Below are 17,255 nucleotides of genomic sequence, written 5' to 3' on the forward strand. Positions count from 1 at the left end.
ATATCACTGTAAGCCTTTGATGTCTTACACCGGTCGGTCTGCGTGTAGCGCCGCTTCAAGTCTTTTATGAATGATCCGCTGAATCACTTTTGTTACATTCAAAACGCAGATTCAGAAATGAAACACTGCTGTGTGTTGCGTGGAGACGAACAGTTCTGCTTTGTCTTTATAGTTTCATTGGCAAAATTGAACAAACCAGACAATATTTTGTCTAAAATAACACAATATAAACTTATTTTAAACTTACGTATAAAATAAGTATTGCATGTTGCACTCATTTTATTTGGGACAAAAACAGCACTCGTGTAATATTGAAATCCGTTACTTTTGTGATACTGCTTAACTCATATGATAAATATGAGACAAAAACTCAACTCAATAAGGGGCATTTTTGCTCCAGTATTTTGAGTTTTATGGCCATTCTAACTGCATTCTGTAAGCTCTATCCATCGCATAGTGAGTTGTTGCCCTGCATTATATTCCTCATCAGATGACCTACATAGGTTTGGGGCGGGGCAAGTGCATTAAAAAATGTAAAGTTTTTTTTTTAATCGTAATTAATTAATCTAATTAACGTGTTAAATCGACAGTAAAATGCAGGAAGTTTTCTGTGTGTGAGGGTTAGGGGATACAGAGTGGCAAGAATATTGAAAAATGTGAGAAAATGTGAATCCTTTGGATTTTCTGGATTAATTGATCATATCAATTGCTCAATGTCATATTCATTAAAGTCACAAGTAGACAAAACACAATGTAGGCTAGGGGGGGCGCCAACCATGATCTTGCATACCCCTCAGCAAATGTGCAGTTGCGCCCCTGCTGTAGAGGAGCTCTGTGGACACTCTTTTTTTTAATGCCAATTAAGCACTAAAATGACTTGAAAGTTAGTTGTATGTGTGCTCAGTACAGTAGAGGTGGTCTGATTCTTTTCTTAAAAACTTTTCTTATTAGACCAAAACATAAGTTTAAGAGGATGTAAGTTTCCTACATATATATTCATTGCTCTTATTTTGCTCTTCACTTCTGCTTCATCTCTTCTACCTCTCCTTTCATTCTTCTGCAGACATCTTCTTTTGGGTCCCTCTTTCTCTATACTCTGATCTGCACAATCTGCATCTGCTAGATGCAATACTCTGGATTTTATTATAAACGATTATTTACTTGATTAATTTGTTTGTTTCTATAATTGTACATTTTTTATTTAATAAATTTGTTATTCCTTATCAAATTTGATCTCTGACATAATCATTGCTTGTCTGCCTGGATCTCATTGCATCATTACCCTTTATCCATTTTCTTTCAGCCCTTGCATGCCTGTCTCCAGGCACGAATGGTGTTATTCAGCTGTGGCTCAGGGGTAGATTTATGATGTTTAGTCCTCAATGGGGCCGCAAAGTCTTAAGTGGTGCAAACAGAATTAAAACAATGAAGAAGCTCAAGCACCTCAGGACTTAGATTAGGTGAAGCGAGATCTGAAGATTGAGAAAACTCTGTAAACGATGAAAAAGAGGCAAATGTGGTAGCTTATTAGAAGCTGAATTCATATCAAATTCTGCCAAACTTCCCATACTACTTCTATATAGGATGTCTACTTCATAAATTGTATGAAAATAATGGAAATATATGGTTCAGATCACTCAAACCATATATGGAAATGGAGGCGCCCTTATATGGTCAGTAATGGAGCTTGGTTGTCATCTAGTGAAAAAGTGTGGTACTGCGCCCAAACAAAATCTTACTGAAAGCACATTTTTTGAGATATCAACCTGAAATTTGGAACACAACTTGTTCAGATTTTTGGCTTTGATTTCCTTGCAGTTTTAGAGTAAAACTTGTTTTGTAAAATATATATTTTATATAAAATATAAAATATTATATTTTTACATTTTACATTTTCATAAACTTGAACTTCTATAACTTTTTTTCTGTTTCACTTACATAAGTAATTTCACTTCTACAATAATCTGCCAAATTTCATCTTTAAAACAAGACCAGCCTTATGTCTATATTCCAAAGTGTTCTTGAATTGGGTCTTTATACAAGAAACCTTTTAAATTTTAGGATGGGGGGTTTCTCACATGAGAATGACCATGTTTGGGAGTCCTTGCTTGGCATCTGAAAGACAAAAAGAAATGTTTTTTTTTTACCGCTTTTATGATACTATGATTATTTTTATCTTAACGGACAGCATTCATTTTCAATTCACCTTTGTGTTCCGCCAAAAAAGAGTCGTTGGGGTTTAGAACAACATGACCAGTGCGTTTTCCTTTTTGGGTGAACTATTCCTTTAAGGAGTCTGTCCGTCACACTGACGCAAGCACTTTCCTGACTCTACAGACTGCCGCCATTTTATTCGCTTGAGAAACCGTAAAAGGATTAAGTCCAGTCCAGGAGCGTCGACCACTCTACATGCACCAAACCGATCAAACTTTATTCCAGTCGGTATAAACTGGTAATTGTGAACGCTTTATTTGTGACTAAACATTTTATTTATTGATTAATTTACTTACTTTATTAGTTAAGTGAAGCAGTCGTTCTAAAGTTAACAACGTGCTACCTGAAGTTAGCAACATGCTATTCGAAAGCCATAGAATACTGTGTTATTTTCACGTACACAGCTCTTAGACGTAAGATATACAAAATACTTGTACTTTACACGTTGGTTGTCTTAGTGTTTCTCATCTGACAGCCTAGTAAAAGGAGTCAGGCCAAACACAGGACACCAAGGCCTAACACGACGAATGATAAAACTATTTTTTAACAGTGGATTTAAATCAGAATTTACCACATTGTAATCGAACGATTGAAAAACTGTTCATGGAAACGAACGCGAATTTTCTGTAATTAGAATCAAAACAGTTTTAGCTGTTCTTTCGTTTTATTTATTTATGATTTAATTTATTTATTTATCTGTAAAAATGTGTCTTGAATATTTAAGATTCACAAACGCTGATTTTGTTAGATGCACCCTAAATTTACAGGTGCACACACAAAATCGGCGAAATATTAATTCGGATAATACCAATTTTAAAACATGATAAATGTGGTTTAACGTGCTCGAAAAACAACACCAAGAGCCAAAATGTGTTAAGATTGTCAAGACAATTTCGTATTTAAAGTTGTTTGTATGCATTATCACCTATTATTGTGTTCAATTACATGTTCTATGAATCCAAAAACATGTCTCCCATGAGAATATTTTCCATGTAATATATATTGTGTCCCTGTCCTTATTCAAATAACAATTTATTCAGCACATGGGGAGTGTTTTTGTCTTCTTTTTTTTTAAATGTAGGTTATGCAAGATCTTGTCCTTCATTCCAGAGGATAACTGGATTTGGATAATGAATTGGCTTCCCTGAAGATTGCTGCTTTTTTATCTCACCATAGGTTTTTGTTTTTCCCCTATTGGGCATTTTTAAAAAAAAGTTCCAGTCTACCCCCCCCTTTTAAATTTTCCATCCGGCTTCAGGAGACGTAGAAGATATCCCTCCTTTTTTTTTTTTTTTTCAACATCTCCAAGATATCCAGTCCCATCTTTGCCCTTGGCTTTTCTTTTTGACAACATCTAGCTTGAGGATTTTTTTAAACTCCCCCAAACCCCCTCGCCACTCAATTATCAACAATATTGGAGGAGAAAAAAAAAAAAAAAACGGACGTTTTCCACCATCTGCCAATTTTAACACAGCAGTCTGATGGGAACAGGTCTCTAAGAGAGGCAAAAGTTGCCCCCTCTCCCCCTGTTCAGTCTTTACTCATCAGTCAAGTATTCCTTCAGGATCCACACAGTGCGGAGCGACCCTTCAAGAAGCGCTTGAGATCACCAGGGAAGGTCTCAGCCACTGCAGGTGAACGAAGTTCTTGCAACGCTTTCTCTCATCACTATTTAAATATCGGCCATCATTTTGCGTCATTCAGGACAGAATGTGAAAGTGAAAATGTGAAAGGATCAACAGGAGCATGAATAGGCTTGTAACACTCTAAATAGGGAGATTCCCGTGGACCCTGTCGCAGGCATCCGGAACGAGATCCCAGCATCACTGAAGAGCTCCTGACCTGGAAGAGTACAAACTTGTGCCAGAATGACCATGCAAGGAGATGACTGCTACTTCTTCTACTATTCCACCTGTACTAAGGTAAAATTAAGTGTAGAGAGACTATTACAGGCCGTTTACACCACCATTTTCAATTAAAAACACAAAAAACAAACAAACAAACAAAGGAAACCTTTACCTTTTTTAGTTGTCATCTAAACTTACCCTTTGTCGAAAAACTGTCACAACTGCTCAGAAATTTTCCTGTTTAAAGTTGATTAAGTTTCTTCACATAAACCCATCAAAGAAATGTGCATATATATTATAAAAATGAATTGTAATATAATATAAATAAGTTATTGTAACTTTTATTTAAAATATATATATTTTTAAAAATGTTTTGTCCTGCGATTTGCCTTTTTAGGGTGACAACTGTCCTTTTCGACACTGCGAAGCTGCCATGGGTAGCGAGACGGTGTGCAACCTGTGGCAGGAGCAGAGGTGCTTCCGTAACATCTGCAAGTTTCGCCATATGGAAATAAAGGTTTGTGACCATTTCCAAACCCCCTTTTATGTAAAGATCCTTTCATTGTTTCTTAAATGGGACCTCAAAAATGATCCATCCTGTTACTACCTTTATAGAAAAACCGCAAAGAAATTGCATGCTATTGGGAGAACCAGCCAGCTGGTTGCCAGAAACCTCACTGTGCTTTTCATCATGAGAAGCCACGTATTATTGATGGAAATTATTTTGCCCCAGACAAAGGTATTTGGTTGTCTTTACAGTTTTTTTTTAAATAATATATTCATAGACAATCTAAACAGTTCAAATAAATAAATTGTCCTTTTTATCATTTTTACAGGGCAAGCAGTGCGAAAGGAGAAAGAAGAGATCCCACATGAGGACCAAGTCAACCAAATCCCTGCGCCCACTGCAAACCCCACTAATCCACAGCTTAGAGGGGTCATTAGAACTGAGACCCAGGAGAATGTCCCCAGCCCTACCCATCCACCAGTGGTCATCAACCCTGTGGATGATGATGATGAGGATGGTAAGCCCACGTTCCTGTGACGTGTCGTTTTAAAGAAGTACATCTGAATTCAAAATGATGAATATAATTGAAATAAAACATGTAAAAGTAAAAACATGAAAAATCTTTTTCATTTACCCCAGATTGGCTTTACCCGTCTCTATATAGATTGCAGAAAGGCCTATATTATATGATATCTATATTATAGAATAGGTCAGGGTTTCAAAATCAGTACACCCTTCCAACATCACAACTCATGTGTCATGTAGAATTTCTGGTTTCCCCACTCGTAAATATGACTATGCTCTGTTCACAACTCATATTTCAGACTTCACTTGAAGGGCACATTAGTTCCAACCCTTAATTAATCTTTGATTAGCTGGTTCAGGTGTGTTTAATTAGGGTCGGGCTATGGTCTACAGGTGGCCCTTTAAGAATAGAGTTTGTCATCTCTGGTCTAGATATACTTACTGTTTATTTATTTTTTCTTTTTCTCATTATTTGCAGATCAGTTCTCAGAGGAAGGAGATGAATCTCTTGGAGGCTCACCCCGGAAACTGATCACAAGTAAAAGTAAAGACTGTTTCCATGTTTTCTAGATATTTTCTATTACGTATTGAGAGCTTTATTTAATCATTGGTCTGTCATGCAGATGATCCGATGAACTTTGGTATCCAGACACTGGAGGAGATCAGATTGAGGAAAGCACTTATGGCCAATCTAAAGAGATCTGGTAAATAAATTCTCAAATCTATTGTTTTCCAGTAATCTGTTGTTCAGACATCTGATCTTAATTTTCACTTTTTGTTTGTTTTGTTTGTTTGCAGGGCAGTCCACCATGCAGAGCTCTGACCAAAATAATGCAACTGCTATTGAAAAGGAAAACATCCAGTCTCTCTCCCATCTGGAAGTTAATAATGCCAGGAACGGTAAGCACTTCAAGTGTTTGAACTTTAGTTTTCATAGTATCAAACCATTTGTTCATATTAAAACCTGTTTAAAATCTGTGTTGCAGATTTGTCTAGTAATGAAATTGGAAAAAGAAAAATTACAGACAGACTTGGGAAAAGAATTTTGAAAAGAGGTATGTTTGACAACTGTTTGCTTGATATTGTAATCCATTTATGTATCTGTGGTCCCTTTTTTACGTACTTATGCCAAAAACTGACAGATGTTGTCATTTGATTTAAGATGGTCCTGTGGAAGAAGAGTTACCTTTGAAGCGAAGCCTTGCTGAACGTCTTGGTGCAACTGTTGAATCCTCCACAGACGTGCTACCACAGAAAGGTACGAGACTTGTTTATTGTGCCAGCTGTGGCTGTAGAGACATTTTATATCTTTTTCACACTTTATTTATGTTATGAACTCTTTTCAGCTCAGAAACCAGTGCGAGAAAGACTTGGATTGAGCGCCGACATGCCTAGCACCAACAGTGAGCCAAAATCATCCAGAGACATACGTATAAAAACCCTTGAGGAGATTCGGCAAGAGAAGGCAGCCAGAAACCTCAATGCAAGTAAAGTTGTGTGTGTTGTGAAAGAAGCATCGAAGAAGGAGCCGAGCCCTCCTAAGAAAAGTGTCAAACATGCTGGCGGACCACCAGTTAAGACTTTTTCTGAAATCCTTCACGAAAAGAAAAAAATGCAGGAGAAAAAAGTCCAGGAAGTGAACACAACTGTCAAAAGTCCAGAGGGGAGTGAAGGACCTTCCTCTGCAGGAGCTGCAGTCAAGGCCCCTGTGGAAGCTGGGGAGGTACGTGTTAAAACCCTGGAGGAAATACGCAGAGAGAAGGCAGCAAGGATGCAAGCACAACTTCAAGAGAGTGCAGATGACAAGACCCCAACCTCTAGTGAAGCAGAGTCAAGTGGACCTCCAAAGAGGCGCATTCTGCGTATTAATAAAAGCTCACGTAAGTCAGACACTCCTATATTTTTATGAAATGGTGTTTGTTTCAAGGAAATAATTTAAAAAATGTGGCAAACAGCCAAGGAAGTGTTCACATTTTTTTTTTTTTTTTCAACTGTCGTTTTTTTTTTTTTTTTTTTTTTTTTTTTTAGCAGCAGCAAACATTGTAGATCAGGCAAAACCAGACACGTCTGAAAAGAAACTGGAACCTGCTACAGAGGTAAGACACAATTCAGACCCAAGACAACAAGCCCAAGAGGATATTATTGTTTCCTGATTATATATCATTTCCTCTGTTTAACTCGCAGACAAATGGAAAAGGTGAACCTTCCGGTGAGACTGTTAAAGTGAAGACGTTTGAGGAGATCATGCGAGAAAAGAGACTCCGCAAGCTGCAGGAGGAGCAAGTCACCTCCACCAACCAGAAAGACGCAGCACCTGCTGCCTCACCGCCAGCATCTGAATCCTCTGCCCAGCCTCAGACCACAGTGAGACAGAGGATCGCCCTCAAACCCAAGACCTCTCCGCTCCCTGCTGCTGTAGTGCCCCAGAAAAGCTCCCCCGAGCCGTCCAGAGAAAGTACTCCATCGTCGAACACACCAAAGCCCTCGACCTCTCCCGTGATTCCTGTTCAGCTAGCCGAAGGAACCATTCAAACGGTGGAGACCAAGGGTAGGAGTTAAATTCAATGTCTCTTCATTTGAATGTGTAAATCAATTTTGATTCTTTCAAGAGATTCGTTCATTTTTAGTTCGTTCACCAAAATGATTTGTTCACTGATTCGTTCAGTGACCATTTCTTCATATTACATAAATACGCCAGCAGGTGGCGAAAAAGTGTCTTATGTGTTATGTCCGAAAGTATTTACAAAAAAAAAAAAAACCCTTTATTAAAATGTGTGCCTAATCTAGACCCAACTCATTAAATAAGTTTAAATGAGTGGTTTAGATGACCAAAGCACAAGGTTTTCTTGCATAATTAACATTTTAATTGTTTGGTCAGACATTTACACATTCATAAATCTGGGATTATGTTAAATGTGGAGTTCTGTATGTTAAATATGAATATATTAAGAAGAGTATGTGCTCAGTAGCCTACCTATAACTGCATTCGCTTTCTGCTGATTGCTGAACGAGACTGACTCACATGCTACATGACCAACCTACCCGGTACACATTCATTTCATTCACGAACGAGATGGACCAGTTCGGTCATTTCGTTCACTAACGAGATGTTCCAATTCGTTCAGGAACGAGATCTTTCTCTCGTTCAGACTCAAAACAACGACTGGGTCAGTGACGGGCGTATTCGTTCAGTAAATCACACCAATTGCGTGCCCCTTCACAGCCCGAACTGGAATGATATTTGCTGTCGTGACGCAAATTAGATCTTACCAATACTGTCACAGTTTTTTATTTGTTTTACAGTTTTTAGAGAAGTGCATGACATGACTCAAATGTAATGAAGTCATTTTATTTAAAAGAGGAAAACTGTTAAACATAAAACAACTATAACAATAAAAAATAAATACAAAATGCACACAAAACCAGTGCTTACACTACTCTGTACAGTAGTCATTTAACCATCAGCTTGCGTTATTACACCGTTTTCATTACAACGGTAAAGTGTAAATGTCTTTCTTTGCAGTAGATATGCCAAACTACACGAGCCGAGCTCTACCTGTTCGCCGTCAGTATCGTTCAACAACTGGTTCATTTAATTCATGAACGACATGTACCAGTTCATTCAACTCGTTCACGTACCAGTTCAGGAATGAGATCTCTCTCTCGTTCAGACTCAAAAGCATCTCGGTCAGTGAAGGGCGTATTTGTTCACTGAATTCAACAAATCACATGCTCCGTCACATCTCATACTCGAAGGCTATTGGCTCTAGGTTTAGTCATTGTTTGACAGGATGAAACAGTCCACAGAGCTGCACATGCGCTCGCTGCTAATAGCGCCTGTGCTGCTGTGGAGGGAGGAATTTCAGTGAACGAGAAATGAGTCAGTGGACTACGTGAACGAGAACGATTCGTTCACCAAAAAGATTCGTTCAAAAAGAACGATTCGTTCACGAACGTAACATCACTAAAATCAATTTCCGTTTTTAAGGCACTTTACTGGCTGATTGTTTTTATGTACAGTGTTACTCATACAAAAACAGAATAAATAATAAAGATAACATCTTAAATATGAGGAGCCAATAATGTTTAAAACAGTATTAATATAAACTAAATAAGTGTGTGTGAATTGTAACTTTCTTTTCTAAACAGGCCTACTCACTTTGCTGCATTTGTCTGCATTTCAGTGAAGCCCAAGGTGAATGTAAAGCCATCAGTAATGAAGCCGGCCGCCCAGTCCACCCAAAAGAGGAGAGCTGCAAAAGTTCACTCTGCTGTTGCTGAAGTGAAACCTCTTAATGCTGCCTGTCACACACCTTCCTCGCTGGTTATTCCTAACAAGCGCCTTAAGGTGAGATTTATTTGTTTTCTTAAGCAACTTGTGTTGCTGGTGATTTAATAAATAAAAAATAAAAAAATAGAATGGTTTAAACTTTTTTGTGTGTGTGTACTCTTTCAGGTGGCGTCACCAACCTCTCTGACAGATGTTCAGTCCGACACTCAGCAGGTGCCCTCCAACACCGAGGACATTCAAATGGTGCCTACGAGCTGCCTTGAGCCTGCCAGCACTACATCAGCTGAGACTGTTGCAGTCCCCCAAAGGTATGGGATATGTTCTTATTTTTCAACTGATGGAAGACAATTTTTTTTTTAATTGATTTAAACTAAAATAAATTGTCACGCAGAACCAATAAAAAAATATTTTTTTCCCTTCCTCTGTAGCCCTGTGATCAGAACACCCAGTGTGCAGCGCTCTCGCCGGTCCAGCACCACTTCTGGTCGTGCTCCTGCTGTTACCAGTTCATCGATGGATGACTTTGAAGACCTGTTAGATGAATTTACTGATGATCGGCTTGAGGATGACTTGGAATTGGATTCGGGCAAGGGAGAAGACGACCTTCTTTTAGAACTCTCAGAGATGATTGACAGTTAAAAATGAGCGACGTCACCCCTTTACTTACTAACCACTGCCACTATGAATTTAAAAAGACTGTGACATAATTCAACCCACAGCATTTTAAATTAAGATTACTTTTATTTTCAAACTCTAAGATCTGTTTTATTGTTCCTTTTAGATTTTTCTTGTCAATGTAAATATTTCTTCATCATCAAATAGTGCTTTAGTCTCATTGTTTTCTTAAGTTGACTTCTTAAAGCTGTCAAAAGGAAAAAAAAACTTAGTTGTTGCAGGTATGAACAAGCCATCATGAGCCTCAGGTATTATGATTGTGTTGGAAGTCATTGTTATAGCACTCAGTCATCATGAGTTACAGAGACAGGAAGTTTTCAGTTGTGTACTGTGTATGCTGAAAAATTTTTTATTTGAGAGGCACAGCAAGGCCACACCTTTCTTAGTGTTCATTACGAGTCATGTATTAGTTATTAAATGTTCTTTGGCTGTCATTATCAACATTATTTTAACAGGTGCTCTCCCTCACCTTTAATTTGATATTGAAAAAACATTTTATGATCCTATTGTTTAATGATCTGACAGAGAGCTGAGGTCATGGATATTTTCCCCCCTCTTTCATTTGTGCGAAAGCAATTGTATTATAAATGGTATGCTACATGAAATTTCCTTGTGGACCATCTACGTTTCATTTTGTGAAATGAATATCAAATTATTTTAGCAGTTAAGTTCAATCTCAGACTTATGAATGCAACACGTAAACATGACAAAGCTGTGTTCTCAGGGAAAATCCTTAAGCTTTGCTAATCTTTGCTTGCTTGTAGATTTTTTTCTTTGTAAATGTCTTGGCTATGTCCTCTCTCTTTGGTTTTATTCACCTTAGTTTACTAACATCATGCATTAAGGGACTGGGATGTAAAAATAATGTAATCTGTTGTGTCTGTCCTTCACCTGAGCTGCACCTCTTCAAAAATGTCTTTGTAAATAAAATGTCTTTATGAAAGATTTATTAGTGTTTCAGTTTTGAAAGTTTTTAAATCAATTAATTCTAAAATATGGTAATAATTTTATCTGTACATATCAGAAAATTAACTTCTTAATCATTTCCCAGATAGTGGAAATGAATATTACAACAATTAAACTTATAGCCATTTCATGATTTGTGCAGCTCAATAACTTTTTATCACATATCATTACTGTATTCTTGGTTCTTTCCCATAGTGATGGATGACTATAGGAATTTGGCTTGTGTGTCACTCCATATTTAGAGCCCAGTGAAACAGGAAGTCATGACTTATCACTTAAGTGTTCCTGATCACTAAGATGAACTTAAAAACATACCATATGAATGGATATATAGTTCAGTTAGCTTTTTACTCAATAGAATTTGTAGGGGTGCCGACAATTTTGGCACACATATATGAAGAAAACCATATTTATTTATTCCACATTTAACTTCAATTAAAAGGTTTTTTGTGAGTATTTTGAATGAAAGACTAATAGGAGAAATGGACAAAACACATTTTCACAGTCAGTTTTGCTCATATTTACCAAGGGTGCCAATATTTGTGGAGCCCATTGTATGTATTTCCTCGTTATGATTCTGAGAAAAAGGGAAACGTTATTAAACCCCAGGCCAGTAGGTGGCGGTAAATATGTTGCACTTGTATCACTATGACATCCTGACGAGAAAAAAAAAAACAGGAAAGAGACAACTGCGTATTACTGCGACCGAAAACTGCAAAACAAAACGCTCGTTCTCTGCTGTTGTCATTCTTCCACACAAATAGACAAATATAACCCGAGGATTAAGGCTTTTATAAGCCTTGGAATTCTCCTTAAGTTCTGATTCAGTAGCTGGGATGCATAATTTCCCTCTAAATTTTAGCTTGTTTAATGGCAGGTATTGGAAATTTCACAGTAAAAAGGAAGATATATTTATTAGACATAGAAGTGAATTAAGCAACCGGCGAAGATTATTTACGCGGTCGTAAGAATCTTTAAGGGGGTCTTTTTTTTTATTTTAACATTTGAATGTAAAAGAGAGCTGTTTTTTCTCGAATTTGAGAGGTTTTTAAAGGGGCTTCTTTAGGATACATCGAAGTTAGAGGTTATTCTATTTTAACCCAGTATTGGTTAGTTATTTCTTATTGATAATCTTCAGTTTGTGTCGTATATTCTCCAAACTAACGTGCTAAACATTGTTTAGGTTTGGTGTAACGGCAGAATAACTGGCCTATGGTTGTTTATCAAAAAGACTGACATCTAGTGGTAGTAAAGAGTTGTTGCAGTTCTGTCAGTATATAGTTGAATAAACCATGAAGCTCCTGGAAAACTCAAGTTTTGAGGCCATAAACAGTCTGCTCACTATTGAAACGGGAGACTGCAAGATAATTGGACGGTAAGTGCTGAATCCTCGCTTTTTAAAGTTAAAGGTGCAATATGTAATATTTTAGCAGTAAAATATCCAAAAACCACTAGGCCAGTGTTATATATTTTGTTCACTTGAGTACTTACAATATCCCAAATGTTTCCAACTATTTGTAAATCGTGAGAAAATTGCAATTTTAACCAAGGCTCCGGGACGTGTGAGGAGTCGCCTGTCAATTGCGTCATACCCGCGATACTCTCGGTTTCCGGTTTTATTTTGTAGAAACCATGGAAACACCAAAGACGCTTTAATATATTACACTTTTTAATAGACAAGGCAACAACTGTTTTGATATATTTATAGACAGAAAACTAATTGTTGTTATACACCTCAACACGTTTATTGTTTAAATCTAATTTTCTTGATTTTTTGCGAGTACCATGCTTTACCATGCCTCAGAGAAAAACACTATTTTGTGAAGTAGCTAACATAGCATAATCAGATGAAGCTTTATTTTTAGTAACAGTAATATAGAATTTTCTCCATCATACAGTATGTTTTAAAATGAATTGCATGCCATTTATCAACACAAGCCATCCAGCATTTAATATGATATTCTAAAATCGATCTATCTCACTGCAGTGTGTAACAGTGTCTCACAGCAGCCGCCGAGCGAACGCACAGAGTAACGTTATAACATCATTTTCAACACACTCAAATGTATCTAATATGATAAACAGAGCTGCGTTACCTCATACTCATGACCGGAAAAGCGGAAGCAGCGCCGGCGACTGTGGCATAATAAAAGTTCTGCTGCTCGTGAGGCGTGTGTTGCGCAATCGCTCCAGCGGACTCGTTCAGCTCCCACAACACTCGGTCCTGCTCTGCTTCATACTACAGTAACGTTAATAATCGCGTCCATGAACATGATTTCTTCCCGAGTCCTATCCCTATTCTTTTGCACCATCCGTTGAGGTGAAGACCACATGTCCCAAGATTCCGCGCTCAAACTTGCCGTCATCAAGCTTTGTTTTGAATGGGCCTCTAGCGGACAAAATTTTTACATATTGCACCTTTAAGTGACAACATGCTTTTGAAAAAACGTGCGTATCTGAACACTATCAGATCACATGAAGAGGAACTGAGTAAAGAGCATGTTATTCACACTGTTCTGGTGTCACAGTGTTATTTGCAGTATTTTATGTTGGTTTTTTTGGGTGTAACTCAAGTCACTGTCACTGTTGTGTTTCTAGCATTGAGAGCTACTCCTGTAAGATGGCTGGTGATGACAAGCAGATGTTTAAGCAGTTTTGCCAGGAGGGGCAGCCGCACGTGCTGGAAGCTCTGTCTCCTCCACAGAGCTCTGGAATCAGCCCCAACAAGTAAGTCCAAGTCTTTTCCTGAGGTACTGATAAGCATTTCACAGCCATCAACCCACTCAATTACACAATGTACAAATATCTTACAGAAGGCCATGATGTTCTGATTGAAATATGTTGTGCTTTCAGACTGAGTCAGAGTTTGGATGATGGGGAGGGTCCTCTCTCAGATAAGTGCAGCAGAAAGACTCTCTTTTATTTGATCGCCACTCTCAATGAATCCTTCCGGCCAGACTATGACTTCAGTCGCACCAAAGGCCATGATTTCAGCAAGGAGCCCAGTGTTAATTGGGTAATTTTGACATAAAATGGTTATATATATATATATATATATATATATCAGTAATGTAAATCGGTCATGTTCACCTGTTTGTGGATGGACATTTTTAAAACTATAAAAACCGAGGTTCATTAAATGGTTAATTTTTCCGCAGGTGTTTAATGCAGTGAACAGCAGTTTGTCTGCCGCTGCGGGTGAGGCGTACAGTCACCTACAGCCTCAGTTATGGGAAGCCCTAGACAAGGAGATCAGCCTCGCTGAATGTGACATATACAGGTAGAAAACCCATGTTCAACTTGATGAATGCTTTTGACATTTCAGTAGTGTTTCTTTGAATAATACAGTACTAAATTATGATGCATGTTCTGACTGGATTCTGTGACAGTTACAATCCTGACCTGGATTCAGACCCATATGGGGAAGAAGGCAACCTGTGGTCCTTCAACTACTTCTTTTATAACAAAAGACTGAAGAGGATTGTGTTCTTCACATGCCGTTCTGTCAGGTGAGGATCTGTATGTCAGAGATAAAGCAATTCAGCATCAACATATGAAAATAATTACTTTATTATATATTGTGTATTATGTTTGGGGTCAGTAAGATTTTTTTTTATTTATATATTAAGAAATTAATACTTTTATTCAGCAAGGACACATTAAATTGATCAAAAGTGACATCAAGACATTTTATAATGTTACAAAAAAATTCCATTTCGAAAAAACTTTAAGCTCTATTTATCAAAGAATCCTGGAAAAAATATATCATGGTTTCCACACAAATATTAAGCAGCACAATTGTTTTCAACTGATAATAAGAAATATTTCTTGAGCAGCAAATCAGCATATTAGAATGATTTCTGAAGGATCATGTGACACTGAAGACTGGAGTAATTAAGCTTGTCCATCACAGGAATAAATTACTTTTTAAAATATATTAAAAATGAAAACAGTTATTTTAAATTGTAATAATTTCTCACAATATTACTGCTTTTACTGTATTTTTGATAAGAGATTTCTTTCAAAAACATCTTACAGACCTTTTGAATGGTAGTGTGTGTGTAGATAGATAGATAGACATTCTTATATGACAATCTTATAAAGCTAAGCAGGTCCAACCTGGAAAAAATATTTAAAAAAAACTTCAATGACCTTTGACTTCTGTATATCCTTTAGTCTTTTCATGGCTCCACGAGACTCTGGCATCGGCACAGAATTGGATCTGGAGTTGGATGAGGGCAGCTATGAGGAAGAGGAAGAGGGGAACATGGATGAAGAGAGGTGAGGAACTGCAAACTGCACCATTATTTTTTGTTATCACTTTTCCAGGAAGTACTGAATCACAAGCACCCACACTGTTGCTTTATCATCATTAAAATTTGACAGCCAAATGACTGCAAAGAAACCATGCGGTTCTAGTGTATTTGCTAGCAAAGGGCCAGAAGTAACATTGCAATCTAACTACAGACAATACTACTCTGATATTACCAGCCCGACAAGCAGCGGCTTGTTTCATTGAAATCAGTGATGGATTGATGGATCTTTCCACAGGTATGGTGCACTGTGTGCCTGATGAAGCCCTCGTCCCTGTCCTCTGAAGCCAGCAATCTCTTGCCTGAGTTTTTATGCCTGTTAATCTTTTCTGTTTCTTATGTGTTCAATTTTATATTGTCGGTCATTGTTAGGAATGTTGTAAGGAGAGATGTTGTAATCCAGAGATTTACAAGTGCTATTCATTGCACTTTAACATTTACTTTGCATTGCATTCACTAGACTTACCTCTGACACTGGCCTTGGAGGGAACAAGCGTGACATGTTTTTACTGTCTTTTCTTTTTTATTTGTCTCTGAGAGTAAGTTGAATTATGCAGTTGTTTTACTTTCCCTCTCGTCCCCCCAAACCTCATTTATTTATTCATGTTCATTATTTCCACTAGTTTTTATGTCTCCATAAACGTCACAGTATTTCCACTAGGTGGCATATTTCAACATATCATCATCTTTGCCTCCTGTCTCTGCACTTCATTGGCATTTTGAGCAATGAAATGAGAAGATTGTACATCATAGTTCACATTTAAATGTTTAATTCCAGTTTCCATATTTGTTAGGCCTACACCATTTTTTTTTTTTTCTTTATATATATATATGAAGTTTTCCCTGTTCCCCCCCCCTTCTTTTAATGATAATAGAACTACATAGATGAGTGTTTGTTTTTAGGCCTTAATACATTTTCCTGCAACTTTCTTGCCTCAGGAAAAATATATAAACAGAGAACAGCGTAAACGTTGCCCAGTAGATTTACTAATGCGTTGACCTACGGATCAACCTCCCTTTTTAGTTTTACCCCCAAAGCTAATAAATATGTGAAAGAAAAACCATGATGGGTCTGTAAAATTTTATTTTTATAAAGCCTTTTTTTTAAGCTGTTAATGGTTTTTATTTGGGTTTTGTAACATTTGTGAGGTGTATAATGTGAAGTAAATATTGCAGTTCCACTTGCTTAAGTAAAGACCTGTTTGTGGTGAATTATTTTTTTCTGTTGTCTGACAGAACGCATTTGACTATAAAAGCAAAATTTCTCTTCATATTCTTTGATGTGTTTATCTAACAATTTTGTGGAAAGATATTATGATCTATAAACTAAGAGTACATGTCGGTGACTGTTACTAAACTTTATTACATCCCGTTTGAGATCGTATAGCTTGATGTTGAAAGAATTTGTTTGATCAGATTCATCTTCTGTGGCTTGAATAATACTTCCTCATGATGAGCTCTGTATTTCATATTGTCCACTGTTATGTGTTGGAGGGCCTTGTGGTAAAGTCGCAATCTTTTTGAATTCCTTTTCTGTTTTATATTTGACTGTGACCCATCTATGTTTGTAATTTCGAGCACTTTGATGTACCACAAAGTTGAGCCAGTATAAGAACAGGAAACAGAGATGTAAGCTCTCTTTTGTTGTTAATTGCATACATTTCTACAAATGCTTTTGGATTATAGTCCTACAAAAATACCAGGATGAGCCCAACTGGATGCATTGATACATTAACATGTCCTTCTTGGCAGCTTAAAACATTTTTATAAATTTCCTTTTAAAGAGCCTTTGCGTTATTTCCAAAATGCTGTGTCAAATAAATATCTACTGACTTAATGTGCACTGATTGCGATTTTATTTTTAAGTTTTTATTTATAAAAAAAAAAAAAAAAAAAACCTTGCTGGGCTCCAAAAG

The 17,255-nt window shown here is 37.2% G+C and overlaps 2 protein-coding genes across 4 annotated transcripts; both read left to right on the forward strand.

The window, feature by feature from the left end:
- Positions 1–2,338: 2,338 nt before the first annotated feature.
- Positions 2,339–11,009, forward strand: zc3h11a (zinc finger CCCH-type containing 11A). 3 transcript variants are annotated; one of them, XM_051912322.1, is made up of 17 exons: positions 2,339–2,452; positions 3,296–3,848; positions 3,989–4,136; positions 4,459–4,578; positions 4,677–4,800; positions 4,898–5,086; positions 5,573–5,638; positions 5,718–5,798; positions 5,893–5,994; positions 6,081–6,149; positions 6,257–6,352; positions 6,441–6,974; positions 7,123–7,190; positions 7,279–7,642; positions 9,279–9,442; positions 9,551–9,693; positions 9,814–11,009. In XM_051912322.1, exons 3-17 carry the CDS (start codon positions 4,083–4,085, stop codon positions 10,022–10,024), a joined length of 2,385 nt encoding a protein of 794 aa, XP_051768282.1. In that variant the 5' UTR covers positions 2,339–2,452; positions 3,296–3,848; positions 3,989–4,082; the 3' UTR covers positions 10,025–11,009. The 3 variants fall into 3 exon arrangements, with proteins under 3 accessions (XP_051768282.1, XP_051768283.1, XP_051768281.1); XM_051912321.1 differs by having other exon boundaries at positions 2,344–2,452; positions 3,779–3,848; XM_051912323.1 differs by having other exon boundaries at positions 2,339–3,848; positions 7,126–7,190.
- A 669-nt stretch (positions 11,010–11,678) lies between these two features.
- maf1a (MAF1 homolog, negative regulator of RNA polymerase III a) lies at positions 11,679–17,176 on the forward strand. Its single transcript, XM_051912157.1, has 7 exons — positions 11,679–12,401; positions 13,625–13,753; positions 13,880–14,042; positions 14,185–14,306; positions 14,416–14,535; positions 15,203–15,307; positions 15,578–17,176. The coding sequence occupies exons 1-7, from the start codon at positions 12,319–12,321 to the stop codon at positions 15,597–15,599; spliced, it is 744 nt and encodes a 247-aa protein (XP_051768117.1). The 5' UTR covers positions 11,679–12,318; the 3' UTR covers positions 15,600–17,176.
- Positions 17,177–17,255: the final 79 nt, after the last annotated feature.

The sequence above is a fragment of the Ctenopharyngodon idella genome, chromosome 11 (genome assembly GCF_019924925.1).
Source record: "Ctenopharyngodon idella isolate HZGC_01 chromosome 11, HZGC01, whole genome shotgun sequence".
Classification (NCBI taxonomy): Eukaryota; Metazoa; Chordata; class Actinopteri; order Cypriniformes; family Xenocyprididae; genus Ctenopharyngodon; species Ctenopharyngodon idella.